Here is a 25,409-nt window from a genome sequence, read left to right on the forward strand (position 1 = left end):
AATAGATCAGAGCATGTCATAACCTTACCAAATAACACATTAATCCAAAATAGGGTGGGGTGATAAAAGATTCCTGTCCAGCCAGAATCTGGGAACAGATAGTTCAGAAGCTGTGAATGTCCACAGCTTCTCCTGCACCTTATGAAAACCAACAGAAAGATGATAAAAGCTTTGCTTGATGAGGGGAACAGAAATGCAGTGATGAGGAATATAACTTGCAGGAACTAAACAGTCCTGACTCTGCCTTTTAGCATGTTCATGTCCAAGATGAAAGAACTGACATCCACCAGCTCCGACTGGATTATAGTCTTCTCCCTTCTTGACAATCAGAAACTAGTGCCTGAGACAAAACGTGGGGGTGCAAGGGGAACTGGGAACAGCAGGCAATAGCAAGAAGAACTGGCAAAGCGACTCTTGCAGAGACTGATGCTTATCTGTATCACAGCACTAGATGGGCAGTTGTGTTATACCACTGTGCTGCACACTTTATCAAAATGGGAAATAACCCACACATCAGATACCACTTACAGTATTAACTGAAAACTACAAAGAAAGAAAGTGAAATCAGCATTCCCCTCTAAAAGCTCAATAAATCCACCAGAATTCAGTACATTAGAGACAGACACAGAGAAATACCTCAACAAACAAGCTGTAATCAACCTTCCCAAGAGTGAGAGTACAATTTACTTTCAGTTTAGCATTTCCAAGGTGAATGGATGGTTTGCAGGGCTCTCCACAGGATATAAAGATTCCCCTTCACATGGCACTTGTTCTCAGTGACAACTGTGCATGAGCTATTCCCATCCAATCACACTTTGGTCAGCCACACTCAAGTGAAAAAGCATCTGTTTTCACACACAGAAAAAGCCAGCAGCACTTTTTAAGGTGAGACCTCCTTAGTCTCAGCTACAGACAGGCTAAGAATTAATGGAAACTGAGTCCCCTCTCTTACACCCCCAAAAGCAGTCTGCCCTTAAACATCAGCACACTCCCAGGGGCAGCAACTGCACCATCTGCTAGCAAAGTTCTTACACAAGCTGGAAATATAAAACCCTTGGGACTGCAGTGTGGTTTAAAGAAACAAGGTTTGGGAAGTACTTAAGAGCCACCAAGTTGATGCTTGAAGCATCAACTGCAAAAGTACATTAACATAGATACTACCACAATTTGAAAGTCTCCTGTCATTGCTGAAATACTTACTGGAACTCTTCATCACAAATTCCCCTGACTCATGTTTCTCCCGGTTTCTGAATTTCTATACTTAAGCTCAGAAATTAATGCAAGTAATTTGAATGCAGACAATACAGGAAAGCGTTGTGGGCTTTTTACAGTTGTTGACTCACGCTTCTGTGGTGCTCCCTGCCCTACCCAAGTAACAATTTAAGCAAAGAATTCACTGTTTTAAAAAGGGTCAGCAATATAAAGGTTTTTCTTACATCTCAATCTAAAAATAAGTTATCTAAAGTCATCAGTTGGAACCAAGACTTACCTCACAGATCATTTTCTGAACAAAGATGAGAAGAAAAAAAATTCTTTTTAATCCATAATTCTGTATTTTTCAGCAGACATCAATATCCAGCCCTCACAAGTTCTGCCACTGAAAATAAGATCCAAAAACAACTTTTATACTTGATCCCCTTTCCTTTGTTTCCTATGAACTGCAGCATGTTAGCGCCCTCTGAAAAATCAAAGAATTGCTTTCCCAGGTGATATGAAAGGCTCTTAACCATTTCCTGCCTGTGCCAGCAAGACTCCTCCCAACTTCTCTCCACTGTAATTCAAGCAATAAGGCACTAAAATAAGAAGTCCATGAATTTTGACTTGGGTATCTGTAAGAACATTCAATGAACTGCCAATAACACCTTTGATAGTACTTGATTAAACTATTTCAAGAGTGTCTCCAGCCGTACAAAGAACAGCCTGTTCTCACCATACCCAGCCACCTTAAAAAGGGAAGCTGCACAGTGTTGTCCCATTAAGTAAATACAATTCCCTACCTGCCCTCTTCCTGTGGTGAGAGATGATGGGACAGCAATGCCTAAAGAGAACAAGCCTGAAAAGCGGGCAGCAGCCAAAATACTTGCCAGCAGAAAAAGATAAATGAACACATTTAAATAAAAAAGGGATAGCCTCAGCCTGAAGTCACAGGAACAGAGGCCACAAGTTCCATGAGCTGCCAGGAGTATGTTACCTCAAAGGCAATGGCAAAGTCAAGGCTTTTTTTGCCATTATTTTTTGTTAACCCTCCATTTTAGATACAGGTTACAGAAACTGAATGTCCACCAGGGTATGGATAAGCAAGGACAACAGACCAGCTCTCACTTCATATATGTTACCAGTATTCCAGATTTGCATGGAAAACCTTCAAGGTGTGGCTCATTTATATAACAACAGCAGGTGGAAGAGCACAAAACTACTCCCTGCGCAAACAGACTTTAGCTCCGGGCAGCCACAAAAAGAGTCTGCACTGACAGCCAGCTCCATCCCGAAATGCAGAGGGTAAAATGGCACCTCAGCTCTCACACCTCTGCCTCCTCAGGCCCGTCCAGCGCCTCCAGACCAAGGCCTGCTGCGCACTGCGCACAGCCCCATAGCACAACACATTGCTGCTGAACATGGCACCCGGATTAGTTAGTTATACCAGAACTCAGGCTGGATTCAGCTGTGTGAGCCCACAGGGGCCAGAGGTAGGGCAGGTCTCCCCACAGACAGCAGCTGCCCAAAGAAACAGAGCCCACACCCAGCACCCACTCCCCCATTTCCCCTGGCTGCAGGGCCTCCTGCTCCCCTTAGCCTCAGAGATGAAGAAAACCTCATTTCATTTGGCTTTAATCTCTCACTGCACCCTGAAGCTGCCTCAGGGGCAGCATATCAAAGCCACACCGCCACAACCGACCCTCACCCATTTCTGAGGGGACAAGGGTGGCGGACTGCGCCTTTAAATCCGCCCAGGAGGCTCCGCCCTTCCCCGCCGCTGGCCCCGCCCCGCTGCCGCGCGGCTCTTCCGGCTTCGGCTCCGCCCCTTCCGGCTCCGTTTCTTTAAGGCCCTTGAGGCGCAGCGGCGGGAGCGGTGGCGGTGAGAGGGGCTGAGGGGTGGCCGTGGCGGCGACTGGGTGTGGGTGCCTGAGCATGGGGCGTTCCCTGGGCTGGAGCTGCTCTCTGCGAGGTGGCTGAGGTGCTGAGCCGACGTCCGGCGCTTGCGAGACAGGGCCTTCCTCATTAGCCCTGCTGGCAGGGAGGTTGCCGAGGCTGGGCCTGGTGCGGAGGGCTGTGGAGACGCGGAGGGAGAGGGGCGGGCGGGAGGCTCCCCATCTGTTTGAACTAATTCTTTTATTCTCCTCTCTTCTGTGAGAGACGCCCAGCCTAGCTGTCTGGCTTCTGTCTTCCTGGTAGCTCCATTGTGCTTTGTGGGTGTTGCTTGTCTTGTACACGTTTGCCTCTCCCCGGCCTGGTCACTGTGTGGTTGGTGGTGGTTAGCCCTGTTTTGCAGAAGGAGGGCCTCTCATGCTGGCTCCTTCCTCCAGCACTGTGGGTCACACAGCTGAGTCAAGGATGGTGAAAGCAACCCTGAGCATTGCTGCTTGAAGCATTTCATCCTATGGATGTGTCTCTGTATCCCTAAACTTTTCTTTTGATGTGTTGCAACATCAAAGCAAGCATCATTTAGTCTTGTAAAATGGATAGATGGAGAATTCAACAGGTGTCAGTTCTGCTTAACAGTACACAGCTGGGTGGGAGAGAAAAAGTCATTCATCCTCATCATATTTAATATTGGTTCGAGTCTTCTAATGTTTAGCTATCTATTTTGCCTATGACTCTTGCAGAAGTGGTATAGAAAGCTCTTCATAACTAAAGAAAACAAGTAAGGTAATAGAGTATAATTATTTACAGGAAACAACTAACTCAAAAGTGATTACACTTAGTGTAAGTCAGACAAGTCTTTGATATGTCATTTATGGTCTGAGAAGCTTATTAACTTTCTTAGGTTTCATCAGCTCAGCTAATAATGAGATAGACAGAAGCAAATGACTTTCTGAACAAAAGTTATAGGCTGGTCCCTGTTTGGGTTAACTGGTCATATATAGACCTGATGAACAGGTCTCCAGCAAAAACAGCAGCTGGAATATGAGTTAAATTTCATAATAACTTCCACGGCTATATATTTCTGTATTGTGTATGTGACAATTGGTATGATTCAAAGGAATTTTGTGGGGTAAGGGCTCATCCTCATACTATTATGTCTGGCTTTACTGCCATCCTGAAGTAACTTTCCCTGGTAATGGGGACATGTTCATATCCCTTCTTATACTGTAAAACAAGGCTGAGGTAGTGCAATATATGGAGTTTTGAACTGCTTGTATGTACCCTGTTTTTCCAACAAAATGACCTAATTAAGCTGTTAGTCTGAAATAGAAATCATGATTTTGGTATTGATCAGAAACTGGTTATGATTTTGTTGTTAAAATAATGTCTGCTTGCTTGTTGCCAGGAACTGGATGACCATAACTAAACGATGTCTGTACCACGTGGAGCTGTCCATGCAAAATGGATAGTAGGGAAAGTAATAGGAACCAAAATGCAGAAAACCGCCAAAGTGAGAGTAACAAGGCTTGTGCTAGATCCTTACTTACTAAAGGTAAAAGCTGGTTAACAGCTTGTCTTGCATGGTCATTTTTGTACTGTGTGGAGGAATGTTTTATTGGTTTAACTCTTAGAATTTTTGATAGCTCTTTACAATGCAAACTCCTTAAGGAACTTGCGTAATGATTTGCCTGTGGGGATGACTGCAAAGTATGAAAAGCAGTGTGTTGTGAGGACACTTCCTTACAAACTATTTGCTAAATGTATTTCTTTGAAGTGCTTTTTTAATGCACTTCATTTGATCTCAGTTGAAAAGGTAAGTTTTTGTTGTTTCACATGTAGATTTAATTTTTCATATTTATTTGGAGTATGCTTTGTTTTGGAAACTTGGCATTGTATTAGTCACTTTTACAATAAATTTTTTAGCAGTTTTTCTGTATGCATAATTGTAAGCATGCTTAGTATTTGAATCTGTACTGTGATGTGCTATACGAGCTTTGTGAGGTTAAAGTTAGTGTTTTCTCCATTTTTAGATAGGGAAACTGTGGTACATGTAGGTGGAATAACTTGCCTTTGGTGACCTGAAGGTTAAGGGTAGAGTCAGGATTAGGTAATGGGTCTTGTGGATCCTAGTCCAATACTTTATCTGGTAGAACAACCTGTTAATTTCTTAGAAGAAATATTCTAAATTCTGCTGTTGCAATAAGAATAAATACTGAATTTTTATATGAAAGAAAATGAATTGAGCAAGAAAACTCTCAAATGACAAATATCAAAATACTGATTTCACAGCTGATGAACTTTAGACATATTAGGATGAATAAAAATTAATATCAGTTCTTGAAGTGTGGACTGCACAGGGAAGTCATTCAGCTTGGAAGAGCCAAGGCAGCTGTCTTGCTGAAGCAGTGTTGATGTGAGGCATCCCAAGGAGAGGAAAGGCTAACACAGCAGAGCTAGAGAGCAGAGAGGCCAGTGGAAAGTGGTGATGCTAGGAAAGAGAATCTATGTTAAGTGAAGAGCTTGTTATTTTTACCAGTATCCACATGTTTACTGTCAACAGCTTTTTGTACTTCTTTTTTTCTTCCCCATCTCCTTTTCTACAGGCTTGGTTGGCAATAACATCCTGACCAGAGAGATTGTCAGGGAAGGATAGTGCTGTGCTTTCTTTGGGAAAACAGTAGAGTGCACAGCTGCATTTCTCTTTATGATCCAAACTGAATCTCATTAAGAAAATATATAAGGCTTTATTTTTCCTTAGTGAAATTTAGTTTGTTTTATATTAACTACATATTTGCCAATGCTTAATTTTGAAATCTAATGCCAAGGTTTCCTTTTTTCCTTCTACAGTTCTTTAACAAACGAAAAACCTACTTTGCCCATGACCCATTGCAGCAGTGTGTTGTTGGAGACATTGTTCTTCTGAAAGCTTTGCCTGAACGGAGGAGCAAACATGTGAAACACGAACTGGCTGAAATTGTTTTCAAGGTTGGAAATGTCATAGATCCAATAACAGGAAAGCCCTGTGCAGGAACCAGATTCCTTGAAAATCTGTCAGATTCGGAAAATCTGACAGAGGCAGATACTACCTATCTAAGTGAAAAACTTCAGGAACTTAAAGTTTGTTCAACAGACAAGTAATGGGGAGAATATTTAAACAGAGGGCTTTTCAGATTGTCTCATCTTTTCAGATGTTTGGGGCCCTGCTGTTGTATGTTAAATGTTTCAGTGAAATCTGTAGTCAAAATAAATAGTGAACATAGTTGCTTATAAGAACAGATGTTACAGATTGGTAGGCACCTCAAATCTTTACATGAAAATACAGAGAAAATGTGAGTTTAGTGTTAACACTTTATCTTGTTGCATGTAGTTTTGCCCCAAGCCTTGACAGTTTCAAAAGCCAGCTGCTCACTTGGAATGACTCTTCTGTATTGAGAAGGACAAGAATATGACTGTATAATGTTTAAGTTTGGTGGGAGGGTCATTATATTATCTGATTGTTCTGTATTTCAGACAGTCTTCTGTGGTTTGTAGGATTACTTAAGACAATGCTATTAAACCTTTTGAAAGGAAGTGTAGAATTTTAAAACCAGCTACCTGCATGTGTCCTTATTTCCTCTTACAGTCACTCATACCACATTGCAGTATCTTCTAACTTACAAAAGATCTAACAAAAACAGAACCACTTGCCTTTTATAATGGCAGTAAGGTGAGAATAAACTTTGGGTAGCTTAGCATGGTTGCCTTTGTAACCAGTCCAAAGGAAGTATTTTGTTCTGGGAGAGATGGATCTCTTTGAACTGCCAGCAGGAAGTAGAAACTGATGAGAATACAAAGCCAAAAAAGTAGAAGTAAAGATGGTTAGATTTAGTCTCATCAGAAAAGCTAATTAAAACAACACATTTTGGGAGTGATGCAGGTGCTGATTTAATATGAAACTAGAAGGCCATAGCAGTTAAGGATTAAAGATCACTTTCTCCTGCTACAGCTCTGGAGATCTTGTGTCCTGTCTTCCAGGACATAAAGCAAACTAAGAATGTGCACCTATTGGAGCAGCCTTGTGTTGCTGACTTTTCATTTAGATCTAAAGGGGCATCTGCCTCAAAACCCAGCATTTGTGGGGACAGTGTTCCATGTCCCTTTGTGGAGGGGAGCATGGTCTATTAAAGCTGTCAGAAATGAAGTGTCTACCTATCTCATTGTCCTAATGTTTAAGATCAGACGCTAAACAAGGTGTATTTGAACAGAGTTCCTCTGACCTAAAATATCTTTCTTTAAGAAACTGAGTCAGGTTACACTATAGGCTATCAGTGTTCTCTTCTGCTGTCATTGTGGTGTAAGTCATTTGCCCTTTAACTTCCTTCACCTGCACAAAATCAGTTTCAGCTGCCTTCAAACTGCTAACAAAGTCCAACTGAACTCAGCAAATTATTTGGGCCAGGGAGAAGGAGAAACAAGTTTTCTTCAGTGTTCAAAAGAAAAAGTACTGCTCTGTGAATGCTAGTCCTCAAGTATTGTTCTGCATGTCAGATCAATAAGCTGGGATGTCAGGACACCTTGACTCAGATGTCTCTCTGTAAATCAATAATGTGAACATGGTCTGTGACTTTGAGGAAGTGTCTTAAACATATGGCTGTAGGTTATTCTTGTTGATATGTTTGTTGAAGTGGTTTAGGTTTATGTGAATTACTTAGTAACTGTAGCTGGCTGATTAAGGCCCTTGTTGAACTGGAAGAAAAGCTGGGCTCTGACTCCTGCTCAAGTGAATGTAAAATGTGAAACTTCATCCCTAGCAGAGATTGAGAGAAATCAGACCCAGGCTAGAACATGGCCCTGGGCTGTAGGAAATACACTTCAGTTGTATCTGAGCAGGCAGTGAAGGAACTTAACCCTTAGTACTTGGGATATGAGTGTTCTAATAACCAGATGTATAATGTGTATAAGAAATAGAAAAAGTTTCCTGTTTGGTTAATGAGTTGCATCTACATCTAATTGGGGAAGTAAAGCTTTCTCTGTATTTCCTGTGATTTTTCCTGAGTAGCTGTGAAAATGTCATATTTTTTCAAAGATTGATTCATCACAGAAGGTTGTCAGGTTTTTTTTTGGTTTACGGGTAGGCTCTCGGAGGGTTGCTGGAGAGCTCAACATGCTGTCAAATCAAAATGGGATTAAATATACGTAGTCTGAAGTATAACTTGTTTTCTAAAAGAATGATGGCAATTGTAGGTTAACTGGTTTTTAAAGAGGCACCACAAACATTGTACTTTACTGATGTTAAAGCACATTGCACGTGCTAGCCTCTGACTCTCACAGAGTGCTGATATAAAAATCATAAAATGCCAATGGAAACTGCATACTGAAATGATACAAACTTTGTGTGTGCTATGTAGAAAGATAAGGTTTGCTCATTGACTTCTTTTTTGTGTTTATTGGCTAGTTGCTTTTAGAACTGTTCTTTAACTGTTCTTTAACTGTTCTTTAGCCTAATTAAGTTTATTCTTAATTTAAAGTTATTTAAGGATTGGATGCAAGCACATGCCACCAATTGAGCCAAATTAAATATACTGTAGCTGGAACAGAGTGAAGAAACATTTCAAGTACATGTGGGTGAAAAAATGTACTTGGAGAGTAAGAAACAAGCTTTTTCACATGATTAAAAAAAAATGCCTGGGCTCTTTCTTAGTGTTTTTCAGGCGAGCCCCTAAACCAGGGCTGGGCTCCCCCAAAAGCTGAGCAGCCGGGGGAAGGAGGGGGGGTCCTGAGCGGTGGCAGTCCGCGCATGCGCACCTGTGGCTTCGCCCTCCGGGGGGCGTGGCCGGAGGACCACCACCCCCTTTCCCCCCTCTCCGGTGGCGGTGCGCCCCTCGCGTCCGGCGGCGGCGCTACAGCGCTCAGCCCCCTCCCCGGCCCAGGAGGGAGGCGGCCGGAGCAAGATGGCGGCGCGAGTGCTGCTGCGGCGGAGCCTGGCGGGAGCCAGCGCCGTGCCGCGCCTCCCGCCCGGCGGCGGCCTGGCCCTCAGGTGAGCCCTGAGGGGGTGAGGCGGGCGGGAGAGGGCCGCCGAGGGAGGCTGGAGACGGAGCCGACGCCGCCCGCGCCTCCCCTCGCCCCGCTGCGTAGACTTCCCCCCCTCCCCTTTCCTGACTGGAAATGGCGCCCCGCTCCTCGGGGCAGCTGACGGGCCGGGCCCGCGACCCTCCCGGGGGGCGGGGAGTGCGACCCGCCCAGCGTGTCCTTCAAGGTCATGGGCCCCAAGGCCAGCCCCTTCCCCTCCCTCCCTCCCCCGTCCGCCCCTGGGTGGGGATGATGGCCGCGCTGCCGACCCACCGCGCCGCACCCCTGCCCTGCCCCGCCGGGCTCGGGGTGCCCGCCGCCTCCTGCCGCCTCTCCCCCGGGCTCAGGCTGCAGGCACAGCCCACCCCTGCAGGCAACAGGGTGCGCAGGCACCCCACGGCCACGTATCGCCGGGTGTCGGGGTGCACAGCCACCCTGCACGCATGTATTCCTGGTGTTGGGGTACGTGGGTGCTCTGCACCCAGATGTCCTTCGAGGATCAGGGCGTACAGCTACATCCCAACTCCACCAGGCAACAGGGTGCATGGCCACCCTGCACCTCATGTCCTCTGGTGTCGGGGTGCGTGGCTGCACACACAACAGCACCCTTTGGTGTCAGGGCACACAACCACTCCACGCTCACGGTGCCAGGTTGCACCCCTACCCAACATCCGTGGTTCCCCCGGTGTCAGGGTGCACGGCTGCACACACCAGCAACTTCCCGCCTTCACGATGCACAGCTGCACGTGGACCCCAGCATGTGTGTGCACCCCTTAGGTGTCAGGGCACATGTATTCATGCTTCCCTTCGGAGCTGGGATGTGTGTGCATGTGCATACAACACACAGGTGTCAGGGCACATGCACAGACACATCCATCAAGTTTTGGGGTGCAGACATTTGCATGCCCACGTGTCTGATGCGTGAAGGCTAAGACACATGCACACCTCTTGGGTGGCAAGGGTGCACACACGCATACACAGCTCTCAGCACACAGATGTGCACATATGTGTTTCGGGTATAGGAAGCAGACACACATGCTCCCTGGGTGTTGGAGACACAGAAGCGGCCAAGCTGGTATGGGTTTATGTACATTTCTTCCTCCCTTTCTTTGAAACAGGGAAAGCTGCTGTCTCAAGCCTCAGAATGGGCAGCAGCCCCTGTGCAAGACTAAAGGCATCACTGCAAGCAGCTGTTTAAAACAGGAATGAGGAGAGTTGTGTAGAGGATATGTTGTGAGATTTTATGTGCATGTTTTGGAGTGTTTTTTCATTTCAAATAAACTTTGACATCTGTTTAGACCACAGATCAAAACCTGTCAATTATAGACAAGTTGTTTTTCTTTCTCTTCCAGGCAGACATGGGTTTGTACAAAATCTAAATATTTGACCTGTTATCTCCCACACAGTTTGTATTTTGTGCTAAAGCAGAAGCTAAGTGGGATAGAAATGTTTTCACCATCATTTTTAATCTAAGCAAGCTATTCAGCCTTATCCTTTTGTGTTCATAACCAATCTTTGTAGCAAGAAAGCTAAGCCCATAGGTAACATTTGTAGGATAAGAACTTGCTAGCAAAATCAAGTAGTGCCTTAAAAGATTGCATGAAAAGTCTCTTTAATAAGTATTGTTCCCAGAAAATAAAAAATTGTGAAGTGTAATGCTGATTCCATATAGTGTGTATACATTCATTCTATGAGTATATTTACATTTTCATTAGTGGTATTTGGGTTTTGGAACAATTTGGATCCAATATCTGTTTTACCTGAAACAGGTATAGTATTGTGGGGCATAACATTAAGAAGTTAGTTAAAAGTAGATCTTTTGGATGATGGGTTAGTTTTGAACTAATTTGTGGTTGGTGCTCACAGCTGGCAGTCCAAAGACATGAATTTAGTCCCTACTCTTCCAGAGCTAATCTTGGGTACATATTGCCCCCACAAGTGAACTAGTAATCAGTTCAGGGCTTCTTGATTTGTGGGTGTCTAGAACAACACCAGTAGTGTAGGACTTTGCTAAGGATATGGATTAAAAATAAGGCCCTAGCATCTCAGGTTGGGTGCACTGAATATCTGTTTTAATAAACTTCAGCTGTTACCATTCTTTTTTATAAGTAAAGTATATTTAGATGGATAGTCATGATTTGTTAGTCATTGTTCATGAGGAACTTTACAATTTCTGGGTAAAAGATTTTACATAAATGTAAAGTATTACTCATTTCATTGTATTGAATATTAAATATACCTGCAGTTTTAGGTGCAGTTTAACATTCAAGTTGTGAGACTCCTAATAGCAAAGGAGTTTGCTTTTCAGTATTATCCCCGTAACTCCAGCTTACTCTTGCTGCTGATGAAGCTGGTTCACAGAAAAAGCAACATGATTATTTGTCTCTTTCACCTTCAAAGTTTGCTGCAAACAATAATCCTCATAGAAGAGTGTTCTAAATACTAGTTTGCTATCATTGTTAAATAAAGAGGAGGAAATGATGGTGGTTTATAGATCCCCAGACTGGGATTGAGTTTTGCCTCCTAGAGCCCCATTTGCTGTCCAGCAAGCATTAGTGCTTTCTTTAAGGTATCTTTTTAAAACAGCTTGGGTTTATTAGGTGGGGTTTACCCCCTGTCACCTGGAGCAGCTTGTGTTCCTGTGTCACCTGATGCAGATGTCACAATACAACTGCAGTCACCTGTGCCTCTCTTCCCCCAGCTGAGATGGGAGATACATCTCCTCCAGGCAGCTGCGTACCCTCCATTCTGGCAACAGCCCTATCATGGAATGCCCTTTTAAATGCTTGCACTCTGGAATGGCTGCTTAGCTTTCAGTGCAGTAACATGTTTGTATGTTTGTCTAGGGCCAAAGAAGGCAGCATTTTCCATAAATACACCAATAAGGTATTTACCAATTACTTCTTAGCATTGAAGGCCATCTTGGCTGTAGTTATTCTTCTGGTTGTTGTTGTTTCTCCACTATGAAATACTTTTCTTCCATCCCCCTTTCACAGGGTGAACCAGTTCATTGTATTATTTCTCAGACATTGGGACTAAAAGGTTGATTGTTGAAAAACACTGTTAGTGTGAACTACTTTTGTGTAATACAGGCAGGCATGTTCATGAAGATACTTTTCCCAAAGGAAGTTGAGGGTTTTCTCACCTTTTTTTTTTCCTTGAATTATTGTCAAAAACTTTTGATATCTGGAAGACAGCTTTATAGCTGAGGATTGATAGCTATTTTCTGGATCTCCTAGTCAGTAATTAAGGGTGAAAAGTTGACTTCTGAGGCAGGAAAAGGTTTACATTTCCAGCTGTAGTGCCACATTTTTAGTATGTCAGGGAAGTGTACTTGTGGAAACTGCATAAAGATTAGATTAAAAAAAAGGCAAAATTCTTCTGTTTCAAAGAAAAGGAAATTGTGAATGTCGTACAAAGAATGTGGATCTGTACCCCTACATAGTACAGTTGCCAGAATTTGGAATTGGAGTATTTGCAGGCTGTCTGCTTCCTGCCATTTGTAATTTTTCCCAAATTAGACTTTCATTATATTTTTTCTCTTGAAAGATGCGCTATTTAACTTTTCCTTTTTTAGAACTGTATTTAAGCAACATAGGAACATATGGCAGTTACTTTCCTATTTACAGGGTACAAATTTCTCCTTATGCACACTGTCTTTTGCTCTTTTTCACTCTTGCCTGTGTACATCAGGACAGACCCAGCCTTTTTGAGCAAAACCACTTGATTAAAAAGAAGATAAATAAGCAGCAAAAGCAGCCATCCACCCATTCCCTGCCATGCGCACAAAGAATAAAAGTGGATAGTGTATGGTTAACTGTTCAGCTCTGTGTCAAGTAAAATGATTTGTGAGCGGGTAAATTTCAGTGGGGAAAAAAATGCCTTTACCTTGCTAGGAAGTGGCTCAGTGGAAAGTTTTAGTAACAGACTTGTATGTAACTGTGTGTTATGATACTGTTTGCATTACACTTGATTGTGCCAATCTTCCCTGCATTGTCAGCATTTTCAAGACATGCTCAGTGACAGTATAATGTACTTGTTAATATGTAGGGGGCTGGTATCTTCAGCTAGCAGACCTCGTGAAGACAGTTGGTTAAAATCACTATTTGTTCGCAAAGTCGATCCAAGGAAGGATGCTCACTCCAACCTTCTAGCCAAAAGAGAGACCAGCAGTCTGTATAAACTACAGAGTGAGTGATATTTTTATATTTAACATTACCATTTTTTTATTCTGTTCCTGCATTTCTCATGTGATGTTGTTGTTTCAGTTCACAATGTAAAACCAGAATGTCTAGACGCCTACAACAAGCTTTGGTAAGTGTGCATATTATGTTTTCACATTTTAGACATATTGATTTGATCACAAGCTGTTGCGAAAATGGGCAAATATCATAATTATTTAGAGGGGTGGTGGAAAAATTCTGCTTTTACTTTCAGGGTATGGTGTTAAATAGATCATGTTATTCTTGTAGAGAGATGGCAAAAGATACTTTACTCAGTTCACCCCCTGCCTTCCCTCTTGGAGGTGTCATTTTCCTAAGCTGCAGTTTAGTATGATGCCTTTTCTGAAAACATTAGTGATATTTGTTGGAACAGCTCTCCCCCTTCCCTTAGTTGTCTTACAATTGCTGGTCCACGTGGGTAGATCCTGGTGTGCTAGCATGTCCCGCTCCAGCTGCCATGTAGGAATTTGTTGAGAGGGTGGTTATTGTCTGCATACAGGAAGGAAAGGGAGAGATCACTGGTAAGTAAAACTACGTGCCAGTATTAAATTAAAGTATAACTTCAAGGAGATTTTAAAAACCGAGGGGTTGACTTTCTCTCAGCTTATCTATATCCTTCTACAAAAGTAATGTTACTGAGATCTACTCTTAAAAGAGCTATGCAAATCCTTGGATAGGTTCTTTGCATTGGGGCGATATCCTCTACAGGGAGCAGTACTGTTAAGGGTTTTCCAAAAAGTTACGTAACGCTTTATAAAATGTATGAATTAGTAACATTTTAAATTTATTACTTCAAGGACAGAATTGCAGAAATACTAGTCCTCTTCTGCCTATATAATCACTCCTCTGGAGCCAGCACAACTGCCTTTTCAAGAACTGTATGTTTAAATTTGGAAATGTAGTAAGCCTCGCATGTTTTGAAACAGCAGTGCTTTCTCACTGACAGTGATCATCGTGTCAGTTAAATAAAACATTATTAGCATAATGATACTCTATTGCAACCATTTTTTTAAGTGTGGTGTATTGGTGAGAACACCAGCTGGGCTGGAGGGTGGGGAAGAAGTTAACAACTCCTAGTTTATGTCCCCGACTCTGTTACTGGTTGGCTGTACAGCTGTGAGGAGGTCATCTAATATCTCTGTGCCTTCATGTGTTCAGCTTTGAAATGGGGCTAGATAACCCAAAACTGTTTTCCTTGCTATACAAACACAGAAATGCACTAGAATAACATTCAATCATAAGGTATTTTTAGCTTTTTTGTTTAAAAATATAAATACACAGAGAAGCACAATCAGCATTCAAATGCTTTCTGTTTAAAAGCTTAACATAAACATGTCCAATTATACAAGACAGGGAACCACTTCTCCGCGGTATCTCATGAGCTACCTAAATGTTGAGTGAAAGCAGAGGCTTTTATTTTCAGGAAAGAGGCAATAGCAAAGAAAGAAACTGCTGAGAGCAATCACATGAAATATGTGTGGTTAGATTTATTCTTTCCAAACCAAAACAAGTTTAAGAACTCCAGGGAAGGATAAAACTCAAGAATGGAGTAATAAAAAAAACCTAAGCCTTTCTGAACTTCCCTCCTTCCTCTCCCTAAATTAAAGATGAACAGGTTAATTCCTCATTCTGTGTCAAATCAGAATAAGGATTAGTCATCATGTATTAATAAAGAAATAATGTAATTAAGACAATTATGAGAGTACTTCATGAATCACTGCGGTTAAGGACCCCTTCTGAAGAATTAGGAACAGTTATTTTTAAAAAGGAAAAAGACGGTGTTCATAAGGTATACTGTGGGCATTTTCTTCTATAATTTGCATCAAAATATATTTTAGGGTTATTGTAGTAATCTAACATTCCTGTTTAAAGCTGCCTTTCTAGGATCTCATTATGCTTTGCAAAAACAAACTGATGGTGAAACATCCTTGAAAACATCCTTGGAGAGTCATTCTGTCATATTATTTACACTATGTAGTGAGAAGTCTTGAAGTACAAATTGGTAACGAGATTAGCTCAAGGTTGTCTAGAAAGTCAGTGGCAGAATCAAGAGGAAAACTCACATCTAATGACTCTCAGCCCAAGACAAGCCTACTTCCTATTGTTTGATACTGTGCAGAGACTCATTGCCTATGAGCCAAACTGAGTAAGAAGGGTAATTACTCAGGGGAAAATCTTAAAAGGCAAAGTTCAACCATACTAATGGACTTATTCATCAAAGTACAGTGCAGTGAAAGTTGTCTTAACCGAGTCGGCAATCGGTAAAACTTAATTTCCTAATGCTAACATAGGCCACTTTTAAAGTTTGCAAAAATGTTAGAAATACTGGAAATAGTCAAACAGAAATTTTGTGTCGGAGGTATTTTTAAGGCAGTTTCACTGTATGTTTTAATGGGTAAGTTGCCTCAAATGAAGACCACTTTCTGAAACGGCAGAAAGCAATAAGGCTGCATACTATGAAGTACAGTCATTGTTTGATCTATCAAAATACTTGTTTTTATTCATTTAGCTCAACAGAATTAATAGCATTGTAACTGGTACAGGAGACTGTCCTTTCCTATTTTTGTGTATTACACCTCCCTTGATAAAGAAAAGCTTTTCCTCAAGCAAATCACCCGTGTAGTTAGGCTGCATTTTCTGTAAGTGAGACGTCCTGATATTTCTTTTCCTAATGTGTTGGATAACCTTTCAGGTGATAGACATAATTTATTGCATCAAAAGAATTCTACCATGCTGTGTATTTGTCATACAGTCTAAGAAATGGTAACACTTACCTTAATTTTTCATAGTCTTGTAGCTATCTTTCCCCTGTATAGCAGACTTTTGTATTTCAGCTTTCTCTTCTGAAAAGTAGAGCTTGTGAATTTTCATACCATAATGATAAACGTGTGGTGATTTGTTATACATATCAACTGTAGCCTCCCTGAAGGAAATGCAACATAGTGTCTGTATTCCTTGTTTTCAAGTCAAGAGGTGCTGCCAAAGATTCATGAAGAAAAACACTACCCATGTGCACTGGTGGGGACTTGGAACACGTGGTACGGAGAGCAAGATCAGGCTGGTAGGAGATAGAAGTACAACAGAATGTAAAACCATACAAGTGAAACGTGTGCTTGGCAGGTTTCTTCTCTTTACATCATCTCTGTTGACAGTAAACCTTTAGCAATGTATACAGTGAGGGTGTGTGTGCATCAATTATCAGTAGTCATATTAACATTTACAGTGCTTGCTTTTTGTTGTGTTGAGTTTGACAGTAAAGCATTAATTTCTAAAATTTGTCCTGTTGTTAATACACTTCCATGTTTTCCAGGTGGTAGATTAACAGTTTGGGGAAATGCTTGTAAAATATGGTCCTGTAGTATTTTGTGGGCACAGATCATCATGTTCCTGAATATTTCGGGTAAAGGCAAAGGCTTACAAAGACAGCGTTTATCTTGCATTGGCCAGTATAAAAGCTGTGCTCAGACTTTCATACTGTAATTGCTGTATGATCATGAAATGCAAATCATTCACACCATCTGAAAAAATGATTGCATTGTAAACTCAACAATAAGCTAGGCCTTTACTGGAGGAAAGTAAAAATATTTCTGTTCATGTTCATATAAGGATACTGCCTAACTATGCAGACTGAAAATATATTGGAACTAGAAGTTACTGAAGAGCTGCTACAGATGTAGCTACAAAGAGTCTAGTGTAGAGAGAAAACCTGAAAAATTTCCTAAGCTCTGGGAAATTGAAGGAATGGGAAGCCATGAATACAGAGTGGTGTACTGATATTTATTACGTAGTTTTTTATGTAGCTCCATCGTTAGGGCTATGCTAGTATCAATGTCATTGCTTCGTTATTGAAAAATATACTCATGTACACATTAGTTTTTCCTGCATTCACAGCATATTGCAATATTGACACTGAGCAAATGCGAAGAAATAACAGTAGATAAACCAAACAATGTCTGAGAAACAATTCTAGAAGTTGAAGGGAAATTGGGGAATGAAGACAATTGAAATGAGAATATCTTAGCCAAGTCTCATTCGTTGCTTTTGTAACGTATTAACACAGACTGTATCTGTAATTGCATCCATAGTCTGCCTTGAAAATGTTACTGCAACAGTTATAGCAGTGTAATAAAGCAGATTATGGGGTTTTGACTTGTTCAGTACTTGTGCCCAGGCTGTGTTAATATTAGGTGGATATATCAAATTTGCCCTGGGGATAAGATAGCAGAAGCAGGCGCACTGGATGAATCTGCTATCATAGTGAAGTGCCTTACATTAGTCTCCAGTTTGCTTTCCTGGAAGAGGCACAGGACTGCTTTAGAGGAGAGAAAATAGCTTTTGTGACTCTTTGAGGTGAAATATTGTTGCCTTGCTATATTAAGTGCTTGTAAATAAATCTTGTTATGATTTATTAAAGGGATTTATTATGATTTATTAAAGAGAATGCTTTGAAAAAACTCAAATGTAGATACCTGTTCTGAAATTGTTTTTATGGGGAAAATCCTAGCAAATGTAACAATTCTAGCATGTTCAGATATCTTCCGCTTTTTTTATGTAATGTTTACCTCAAAAATAACATTTGCCTCATTTTTCATGTCCTACAGAAAGTGTGTTGCTCTTTGTGCTTGAGTAATTTACTGAACTAAAAAGTCTACCCCTCTATTGCTCTTAGATGAAGTTGATATAAAACACATTTTTGCATTTAAGTCATCCCCTTAAATTGAATCTCAATTTCAACTACAGTCATGTAAAGTCTTATTAGCATGGCAACAAAAAGTTCTTTCAGAAATTTCCCTGTTATCTTCAGAGTAGATTGCAAAATTTTCCAAGAGAACCTTTTTCAAAAAGCAGATTATTCCATTATTCTTAAAATGTTCAAATGCATAGTGCTTTCTTTAATTAAAATCTATTTTTAAACCTGTTACCTGATTTCTATTTTTGTACAATTCTGTAGTATGAAGAGCTTTTTATACTGTGATATTCCATAAGACTTAGCACTGGTCTGTGACATCTCTGAAAAAGCTTCCTTTTTTTCTGTTTCAGTTCATCTGTGGAGATATGAGGGAGGCTATCCAGCTCTCAATGAGGTCATGAGTAAACTCCGTCAAAATAAGGTAAAATGCATTGATTCTGTTAAGAATTGGTTATTTTACTCAGAAGAGAACAAAGAATAATTAGAGCAAAAACCTCCATGGTTGGATACCCGCATTTACATCAATATCTCATCACCTCCTGTACCAACTTAGAAATGTCTTTCAAAAAGGGTTTATTCTCATATTCAGAAATACTGAGGTTTTAATACCTGAATACTTTATGAAACACTTACACTTAGTGCTGTGTAAACATGCCACTTGAAATTTTCAAATACGCCAGGGGAATTTAGATGCCTTTACAATTTAAAGGATTTCAGTGTCCCCAAACCCCAGGATAGCATTAAAAAAAATCTAAGCCACTGTATGGTATACTGCTTTTTGTTGTTGAAACATAATACACAGTTTGACAGCGGTCACATTGTTTTTTAGGAATTCACAGAGTTTCGCAAAGAAAGAGGTAACATGCTTCTCTCGCGCAAGAACCAGTTGTTGTTGGAGTTTAGTTTCTGGAATGAACCTGTTCCCAGAGAGGGGCCTAATATTTATGAACTGAGATCCTATCAACTTAGAGTGAGTTTACATTTTTCTTTTTATTTTTTTAAGCTCTATGCTGTCGTAAAATGTTCAAAGCATGTTTATACAACGTAGATGGAAAACAGACTTCATCTTAAAAATCTGGTTCTTATCAAAGCTGATGTCTGAGTCATTGTTGCTGTCAAAGTGTGGGGTCCAAAATGAAGGCAGGCTCCAACAAGATACTAACATCTGCAGAGCTGAAAACCCTGTGTTTTCATTTGAAGGAAACTTCAGGCAAATAACTAAGAAGTAATACAGTAAGTAAGCAGAGTAATTACAGATTATTATAATATGCTTAGCACTTGAAGGAAGTGATTTTGTTAGTACATACTGTTCTCCATACATAAATGTTGTGACAACTGTCCAAATATTCTAACTTTCTTTAAACTACAGTTTTAACAGTCTGTTTTGTTTTTGTAGCCCGGAACAATGATTGAGTGGGGAAATTACTGGTAAGTGTTGCTTTAGCACTTGCGTTCTCCTATTTGAGAGATGTAGGTGTAAAAATCATGACGTGGAGGTAGCAGAATGGTACCAAAGCATTTCAGTCACCCAGTTAATGGCCTGCTTCTGTACTTACGCAACTTTTAAGATAGTTCTTTGACCCTTAATTTAACCTTTGAGGAATAAAAGAGGAATTCTGTGTGCAAACAGCATTATGGGCTCTGTGGTTTGGCTTTCCTTCACATAACCCTTTTAGTTTGCTTTAATATAATTTATTTTCAGCAGAAAGCACTGCTTAGTGAAGGGTGGCCATTAACTCCTTGAGACTGTTGAACTTTCACAAGACCACTGGAAGCTGGCTGACTTTTAGTTTAAATGGGCTAAATCTTGGCTCTTTTAATCTTTAAAAGTCAAGTTGCTTCTTGAAAAGCTATTGAGCTGCACATTTGTATTTTAATATATAGGTTAAAAGCATTTGAAACAGTCTTCTGTTGAGTATATGCTTCTAATTTTGTCTTATTTAAAACCACTGTAAGTTTCTTTCAATTTACATTCACTGTCCTTGCAGTTCTAATGGTTGATAGTTAAACAATTTGGAGTATTTTCAATTATTTTGACAAAGGTGAGATCTTGGATTTTTAGATGCGTCATTGTCATTGATATAATTTATTTAATGATAGTAATTTGGATAAAGTAAATTGAATTTAGAATTTTTATAAAATAGGCATGTCTATAGTGGTAGCCAATCTGTTTTAGAAGATGCAACTGATTTATAGTTACGAGAAATACTGATCTTATTTACACAACGAATCATGGAGTGTTGCATAGGACAGCTGCATAGCAAGGTCTATATGAATAAAAAAGTTGTATTCCACTACCACAAAATCTGTGGTAAATGGGTGTGGCAAAGATGATATGACTGAAACTCAAGGATTTAGTTTTAGAAGAACCTGCTATAAAAATGGCCTGCCGCTTTACACTGTTCCAGCAATTATCTTTATACTGAATCTAAATGAGTAATACGCAGTCTAGTGAAACTGTAGGCCTCCAATTGTAACTCATTCTAGCAAGATATGTAGGTATATTTTAATTACGTAGTGCTGAAAATCAGTGTATTGCAGATTTTTTTCTTACTATTTATTGCTGAAGTGTACTGCAAATGCTGTTTAACATTTCGGCTTCCTTTCATTTCTTGTTTTCCTTTCAGTTATTACCTATTTCCTACCCATATCTGCTGTTTTTAATGGCTGCTTTGCTCTTCTGTAGGGCTCGTGCAATTCGTTTCCGACAGGATAATAATGAAGCAGTTGGAGGATTTTTCTCACAAATTGGACAGCTGTATATGGTTCATCACCTCTGGGGTAAATTTGTGTTCTCTGCTTCTTTCTCACTGAATCAGCCCCTAACAGATTGTTGACTTTGCCAAGGAGACAAGGTTTTTACAAAAGGCAAAGGAATGTGTTAAAAGGGTTTTCTTGTTTTACATCAACTGTGTTGATTTTCTTAATTTTTGTGTAGGTAACTTTATTCTTCAAACAAGCAAGGAGAAGTGAACATTTCTTGTTTTGTTCTGTTTCCACCAACAGTTTCTCATGGCCCTTTCTTATTAGGAACTACTTGTTTGCTTTCAATAACATAAGCATGACAAGCCATGTCCTGCCATCTCTTTTCTCCATCCCCATTCATGCTAAGGTCAGGTTTTTACAGTTTAGTTTCAAGCATCACATATACCACACCTACAAAAAGGAAAGTCAAGCATTTATTTACATTACTACATCACAGTGGTTTGGCTTTCTCTGTGTGTTAGTCTCCACAAATGCTTAGCTGCTTTTCACGTTCGGATTGTTTCAACTTGAAGAAACTCATTGTCTAATAGTTATTTTAGAAAATACGCAGTATTATCGTCATATCTTGACAGTTCAGAGTATTATATTCCAGCATTAGAAGTCTGACGCCACTCGTAGAACTGTACTCTGTTAGATTATGCCTTACCTGTGTCTAAGACATTCTCTCTCTTCCCCAGTTCCTTCTGTTTGCGTTGGTTTGGGAGCTTTTCCTTTTTGTGGAGAAGAGCTTCTGACTTTCTTCCTTCCCAGTGTTTGCAGCTTCCTAATTATGCACCAGAATACTTTTAAGGGAGCTATTCACATATAGAAGGAAAAGGAGTTACTTCTAAGCTTTGTGCTTGTTTTCCCTCACCAGCTTACAAAGATCTCCAAACCAGAGAAGATATAAGAAACGCTGCATGGCATAAACCTGGCTGGGATGAACTAGTCTATTACACAGGTAAACTATTAACTTCATTGGAATGTTGGAGGTAGACTTTTGTGCATGCCATCAATTTTGTTCCTCAGTACACTGCACAATGATAAAAAGTTTTGTATCTGGTGTGTGTGTGTCTGTGTGTCAGTTTTTCTGCTGTAAGGGAAAGGAGGGACATTTCACTAAGCTGTAAAGTAAATTTTGCAATTGATCATACAAACTTGGAAAAGTTGCCTAATTGCTACATTAATAGTAAATTTTTATACAAGCACCTCTCCTGTAGAAGAACAGATTTGTGTAAATGCTTAATTTTGTGTCCAAAAATTCAGGGAGCCAATAGTGCAATTTATCTTTATATTAAATTATTACCTCTAACATTTTGTGAAATAAGGGAGCCTTGTTAAATGCATTCCTTTGAAAAGGGAATTTAGACTTTGGAACTAGAAGCCGGGAGATCTTTGAGATCAAAGATAGCTTTCATAACAAAACTCAGGAAAGTATGCTAAGCATGTCAGATTTTGGTTCCATAGGGTACATTTCAAAGGAAGTGTACCAGAAAAATGTGAGATAACTTTCATTATGGTGAAAAGGAATAGAAATATTTGTCTTCAAAGGAGGAGACAGATTATATTAAAAAAATGACTTGTTCTCAAAACTACTGTGCTTCAGTTACAGGAATGTTGGTGGTTACTGATGACTTGGCATGCACTAGCTAGGAGAGTAATTGAAGACAATAATATCTGTTCAAACTGAGTGTGCAGAACTGCTAATGATCTCTGTTAGTGAAATTAAACCCTGTCTCAATTTTTTTCAGTGCCCCTTATTCAGGAAATGGAGTCCAGAATCATGATACCATTGAAGATTTCTCCGCTTCAGTAAAGTCACTGATTTACTTGTGCCTACACAGATAAAGTGACAAGTATTTGTCTTAAATTAATTTATGGTATACATTGTATATCATAGTCTGAAATATAAAAGTACTGTACTGAGCTTATAAAAGAGACCTCTTTTCTTCAGAATCTAATGACCTTTTGCTCTTAGGATTGTACCAGGAAAAAAAAGAAATATAGGACTGTAATTAAAAGGTTGGTTAATTGAAAACAAAGACATATGTGAGTTCCTCTGTGAGACAGTTCCTCAGGTTAAGTAAACCATATTGTATTTAGTATCTTCTGCTACATAGACAATGCCCAGCACTCAGTAACAGCGACAGAATGGAGCGTTACAGTTGCTGTGGCCTTTGTGTAGCATTATAATGACTGCAGTTTTTAAAAACAAACGTGGGAGTTCTGAAATTTGAAGCTCTGAAGCCCTAGGGCAGCTCTGAAATACACCTGGCTGTTCTAGCAGACCTGAAATCAGTAAGTAGCTCGAAATTTACAAATAGGCAGTCATTAACTGAGGATAATACTGTTTGTCAGGTGATCGCTTATGGACAGAGAATAGGGCATTCAGTTTTCCCAGGACTCTGAAGCCTGTTGAAACTAATTGCACATTTGTGTAGATATCTACACCTGAAATTAATTTTGTGAAGTGAAGTATGACCTATGGTTTTCAAAGAGACGCTGCCAAGACATGGTTGTCTGACATTCTGCAGGGAATCAAGTTCAGTTAAATACATTTCTCTCTACAAATAACTTGGAAGTCTAGGAAAAGGGGTTTAATTTAATAAGCGGTCATGACTTCAGACATACGCTTGGTTGGGTGTTTCACTAACTGTACAGTAGGTATTTTATGAATTGATGTGTGAAACTGGCGCATGTTGAGTCAATAGGATTGGCATAAAGCGGTGTACCATTATGTCCAGTTCTACTTTGGTTTCACTTTTAGACTAGAATATATAAACACTTTTGGCGTCTGCAATGATGTGAACATCCTGTAAGTGAAAATAATATTCTCTCTTTAAAGTGGCTACAAGAATCAGTGTAACATACAGAATGTACAAATAAGTTACTGAATGTCCAGTTTGTACATTTCAATAAGTTTTCAGGAAGAACATATCAGTCAATAAAATCCTTTTAATTTTCACATTTTACTAGCATCTTATATGTATCGCACCACCTGTGTTTTCTCTCATCTTGCAGTGTTTATTTTGGAAAATTTGAATAATTGCATAGAATATTTCAGCTTAGTTAGCCAATATCACTTCTCCATGTCAGGGACAGCATTTCCCAGTATTCTGCTGTCCTTCTCCAAAATGAATTTACAGTATCTTCATCACATCCCATTTTGCGAAGTGTTCTAGAGGTCATAAGTGCTGTGGTGATAAATACAAAGTATTTTTCCTTTCAATTTTTCTCCACAAATTATGCTTAATTTTTCAGGTCTGATTTCTTTTCTTCCCATGTGAAATACACTGCACTCTTATTTTTGCTTGAATTCCATCTTGAACAAAGTCAATATTTGATCTGATTCTTGTCTGTTTCTTATTTTCCTCCTGTTGTCAACTGATTATGGGATTTTACTGAGTAAAATTCTGTACTATATTAGCTTCAAGTTCTCAGCTTGGCTTACTCAGTGGGCCAAGAACTTCATTTCAGCTGTTCCTTCTTGTAAATCAGTCACAAGCAGTACTATCATCGGGGGCTGTCATTTTTCCAGACTTTTGGGACTACTGTTTAGCTGCAAAAGGAGAAAAAGGATGACAGTAGGAGCTTCCAGTCCTTGTTACTTCTCCCAGTATCCTCCCATATTTCTTGTTCCTAGAGTACTGTCCTTGTAACTTACCCCTCATAACCAGCAATCTCAGTCAGACAAAAGGCGAAAAACATCTTTGGAGTTAGAAGATTTTGTGGGTTCTGATGCAATGTGTTTTTTACCCTCAGCTGGGAGCACTAGGAATTAAATTCAGTCAGGCAGAGCTCTTGTTTAAGGACCATGAAGTTTTGCATGAATAAGAAATCTAAGGAATAGCTGGATGTTCTGTGGGGTGACATCATACAGCACAAGTCTCTTCAGTCTTTATACGCTACCTAAGATCCAAATTCCCACTAGTCGTGGTGTAATGTATTATGAATGTGCCTCCTGTCGTTCTGAGCTTCAAACTCATGCTCTAGCTGTCCTCAGAGAGAGATTAGTTCTTGTTATTTTGGTTACAGATAACGATGTAAACTTACCGAACATAACATAGCAGATAAATAAGTAATGCCAATCTCTTCTTGCTTCCCTTTGCCTGAGCCCTTTCTGAAGATGGTATTCCCTTGTTGTGAACACTGTTGTGATTTTCCCTCTTAATTTTCATGGCCCAGTCTGCCTTCTTCCTTTGACTGGCAATACCTCAGCATTTCTTAGAGCAGAATTTCTGGAGTTCAGACCTGAAGTCACTTTCCAGTGGTTGGAAAGTGGGGAACAATGCCTGGAAGGGTCTCTGGCAATTATCAATTCTTGTTCCATTGTAATGAAGACACAATTAAAACTTAAGTTTAGTTGTCCTGTAGTCTTCCTAGAAAAGACTGCAAACTGTTATTTTAAGAAGTCCCCTCATGCAAATTGAATATGTAACTTAGAGCAATTCTGAATAGTTGCATTAAAAGGCTTTATATGAAGCGGTGTGCCTCCCCATGCTCTTAGTCAGGAAACCCACCTGAAGACCAGATATTACTTGCCTGATGTGTGCTACTCTCCAGACTTTGCTTTACTGTGATGGGATATGTTCAGGTAAATCAGTAGCTTGGTTGTAACA

At 40.1% G+C, this 25,409-nt stretch overlaps 2 protein-coding genes across 3 annotated transcripts; both read left to right on the top strand.

Annotated features, from left to right (window-relative positions):
- Window positions 1-3,039: 3,039 nt before the first annotated feature.
- On the top strand, window positions 3,040-8,540 carry MRPS17 (mitochondrial ribosomal protein S17). 2 transcript variants are annotated; one of them, XM_059829332.1, is made up of 3 exons: window positions 3,040-3,076; window positions 4,490-4,636; window positions 5,932-8,540. In XM_059829332.1, the coding sequence occupies exons 2-3, from the start codon at window positions 4,514-4,516 to the stop codon at window positions 6,220-6,222; spliced, it is 414 nt and encodes a 137-aa protein (XP_059685315.1). In that variant the 5' UTR covers window positions 3,040-3,076; window positions 4,490-4,513; the 3' UTR covers window positions 6,223-8,540. The 2 variants fall into 2 exon arrangements, with proteins under 2 accessions (XP_059685315.1, XP_059685316.1); XM_059829333.1 differs by lacking the exon at window positions 3,040-3,076 and adding an exon at window positions 3,142-3,175.
- A 474-nt stretch (window positions 8,541-9,014) lies between these two features.
- On the top strand, window positions 9,015-23,762 carry NIPSNAP2 (nipsnap homolog 2). The gene is made up of 10 exons (XM_059829201.1): window positions 9,015-9,100; window positions 13,183-13,322; window positions 13,401-13,446; window positions 16,322-16,416; window positions 18,396-18,466; window positions 18,875-19,015; window positions 19,442-19,473; window positions 20,732-20,826; window positions 21,668-21,751; window positions 22,542-23,762. Exons 1-10 carry the CDS (start codon window positions 9,015-9,017, stop codon window positions 22,604-22,606), a joined length of 855 nt encoding a protein of 284 aa, XP_059685184.1. The 3' UTR covers window positions 22,607-23,762.
- Window positions 23,763-25,409: the final 1,647 nt, after the last annotated feature.

Source organism: Gavia stellata, chromosome 25 (assembly GCF_030936135.1).
Source record: "Gavia stellata isolate bGavSte3 chromosome 25, bGavSte3.hap2, whole genome shotgun sequence".
Taxonomy (NCBI): Eukaryota; Metazoa; Chordata; class Aves; order Gaviiformes; family Gaviidae; genus Gavia; species Gavia stellata.

Bases quoted from the DNA above. Each gene is read 5' to 3' on its own strand.
- MRPS17 (XM_059829332.1), top strand. From the start codon at position 4,514: ATGTCTGTACCACGTGGAGCTGTCCATGCAAAATGGATAGTAGGGAAA. The intron at 4,637-5,931 runs GTAAAAGCTGGT...TTCCTTCTACAG, and splicing joins TAGATCCTTACTTACTAAAG to TTCTTTAACAAACGAAAAAC.
- NIPSNAP2 (XM_059829201.1), top strand. From the start codon at position 9,015: ATGGCGGCGCGAGTGCTGCTGCGGCGGAGCCTGGCGGGAGCCAGCGCC. The intron at 13,447-16,321 runs GTAAGTGTGCAT...CTTGTTTTCAAG, and splicing joins GACGCCTACAACAAGCTTTG to TCAAGAGGTGCTGCCAAAGA. The intron at 18,467-18,874 runs GTAAAATGCATT...ATTGTTTTTTAG, and splicing joins GTAAACTCCGTCAAAATAAG to GAATTCACAGAGTTTCGCAA.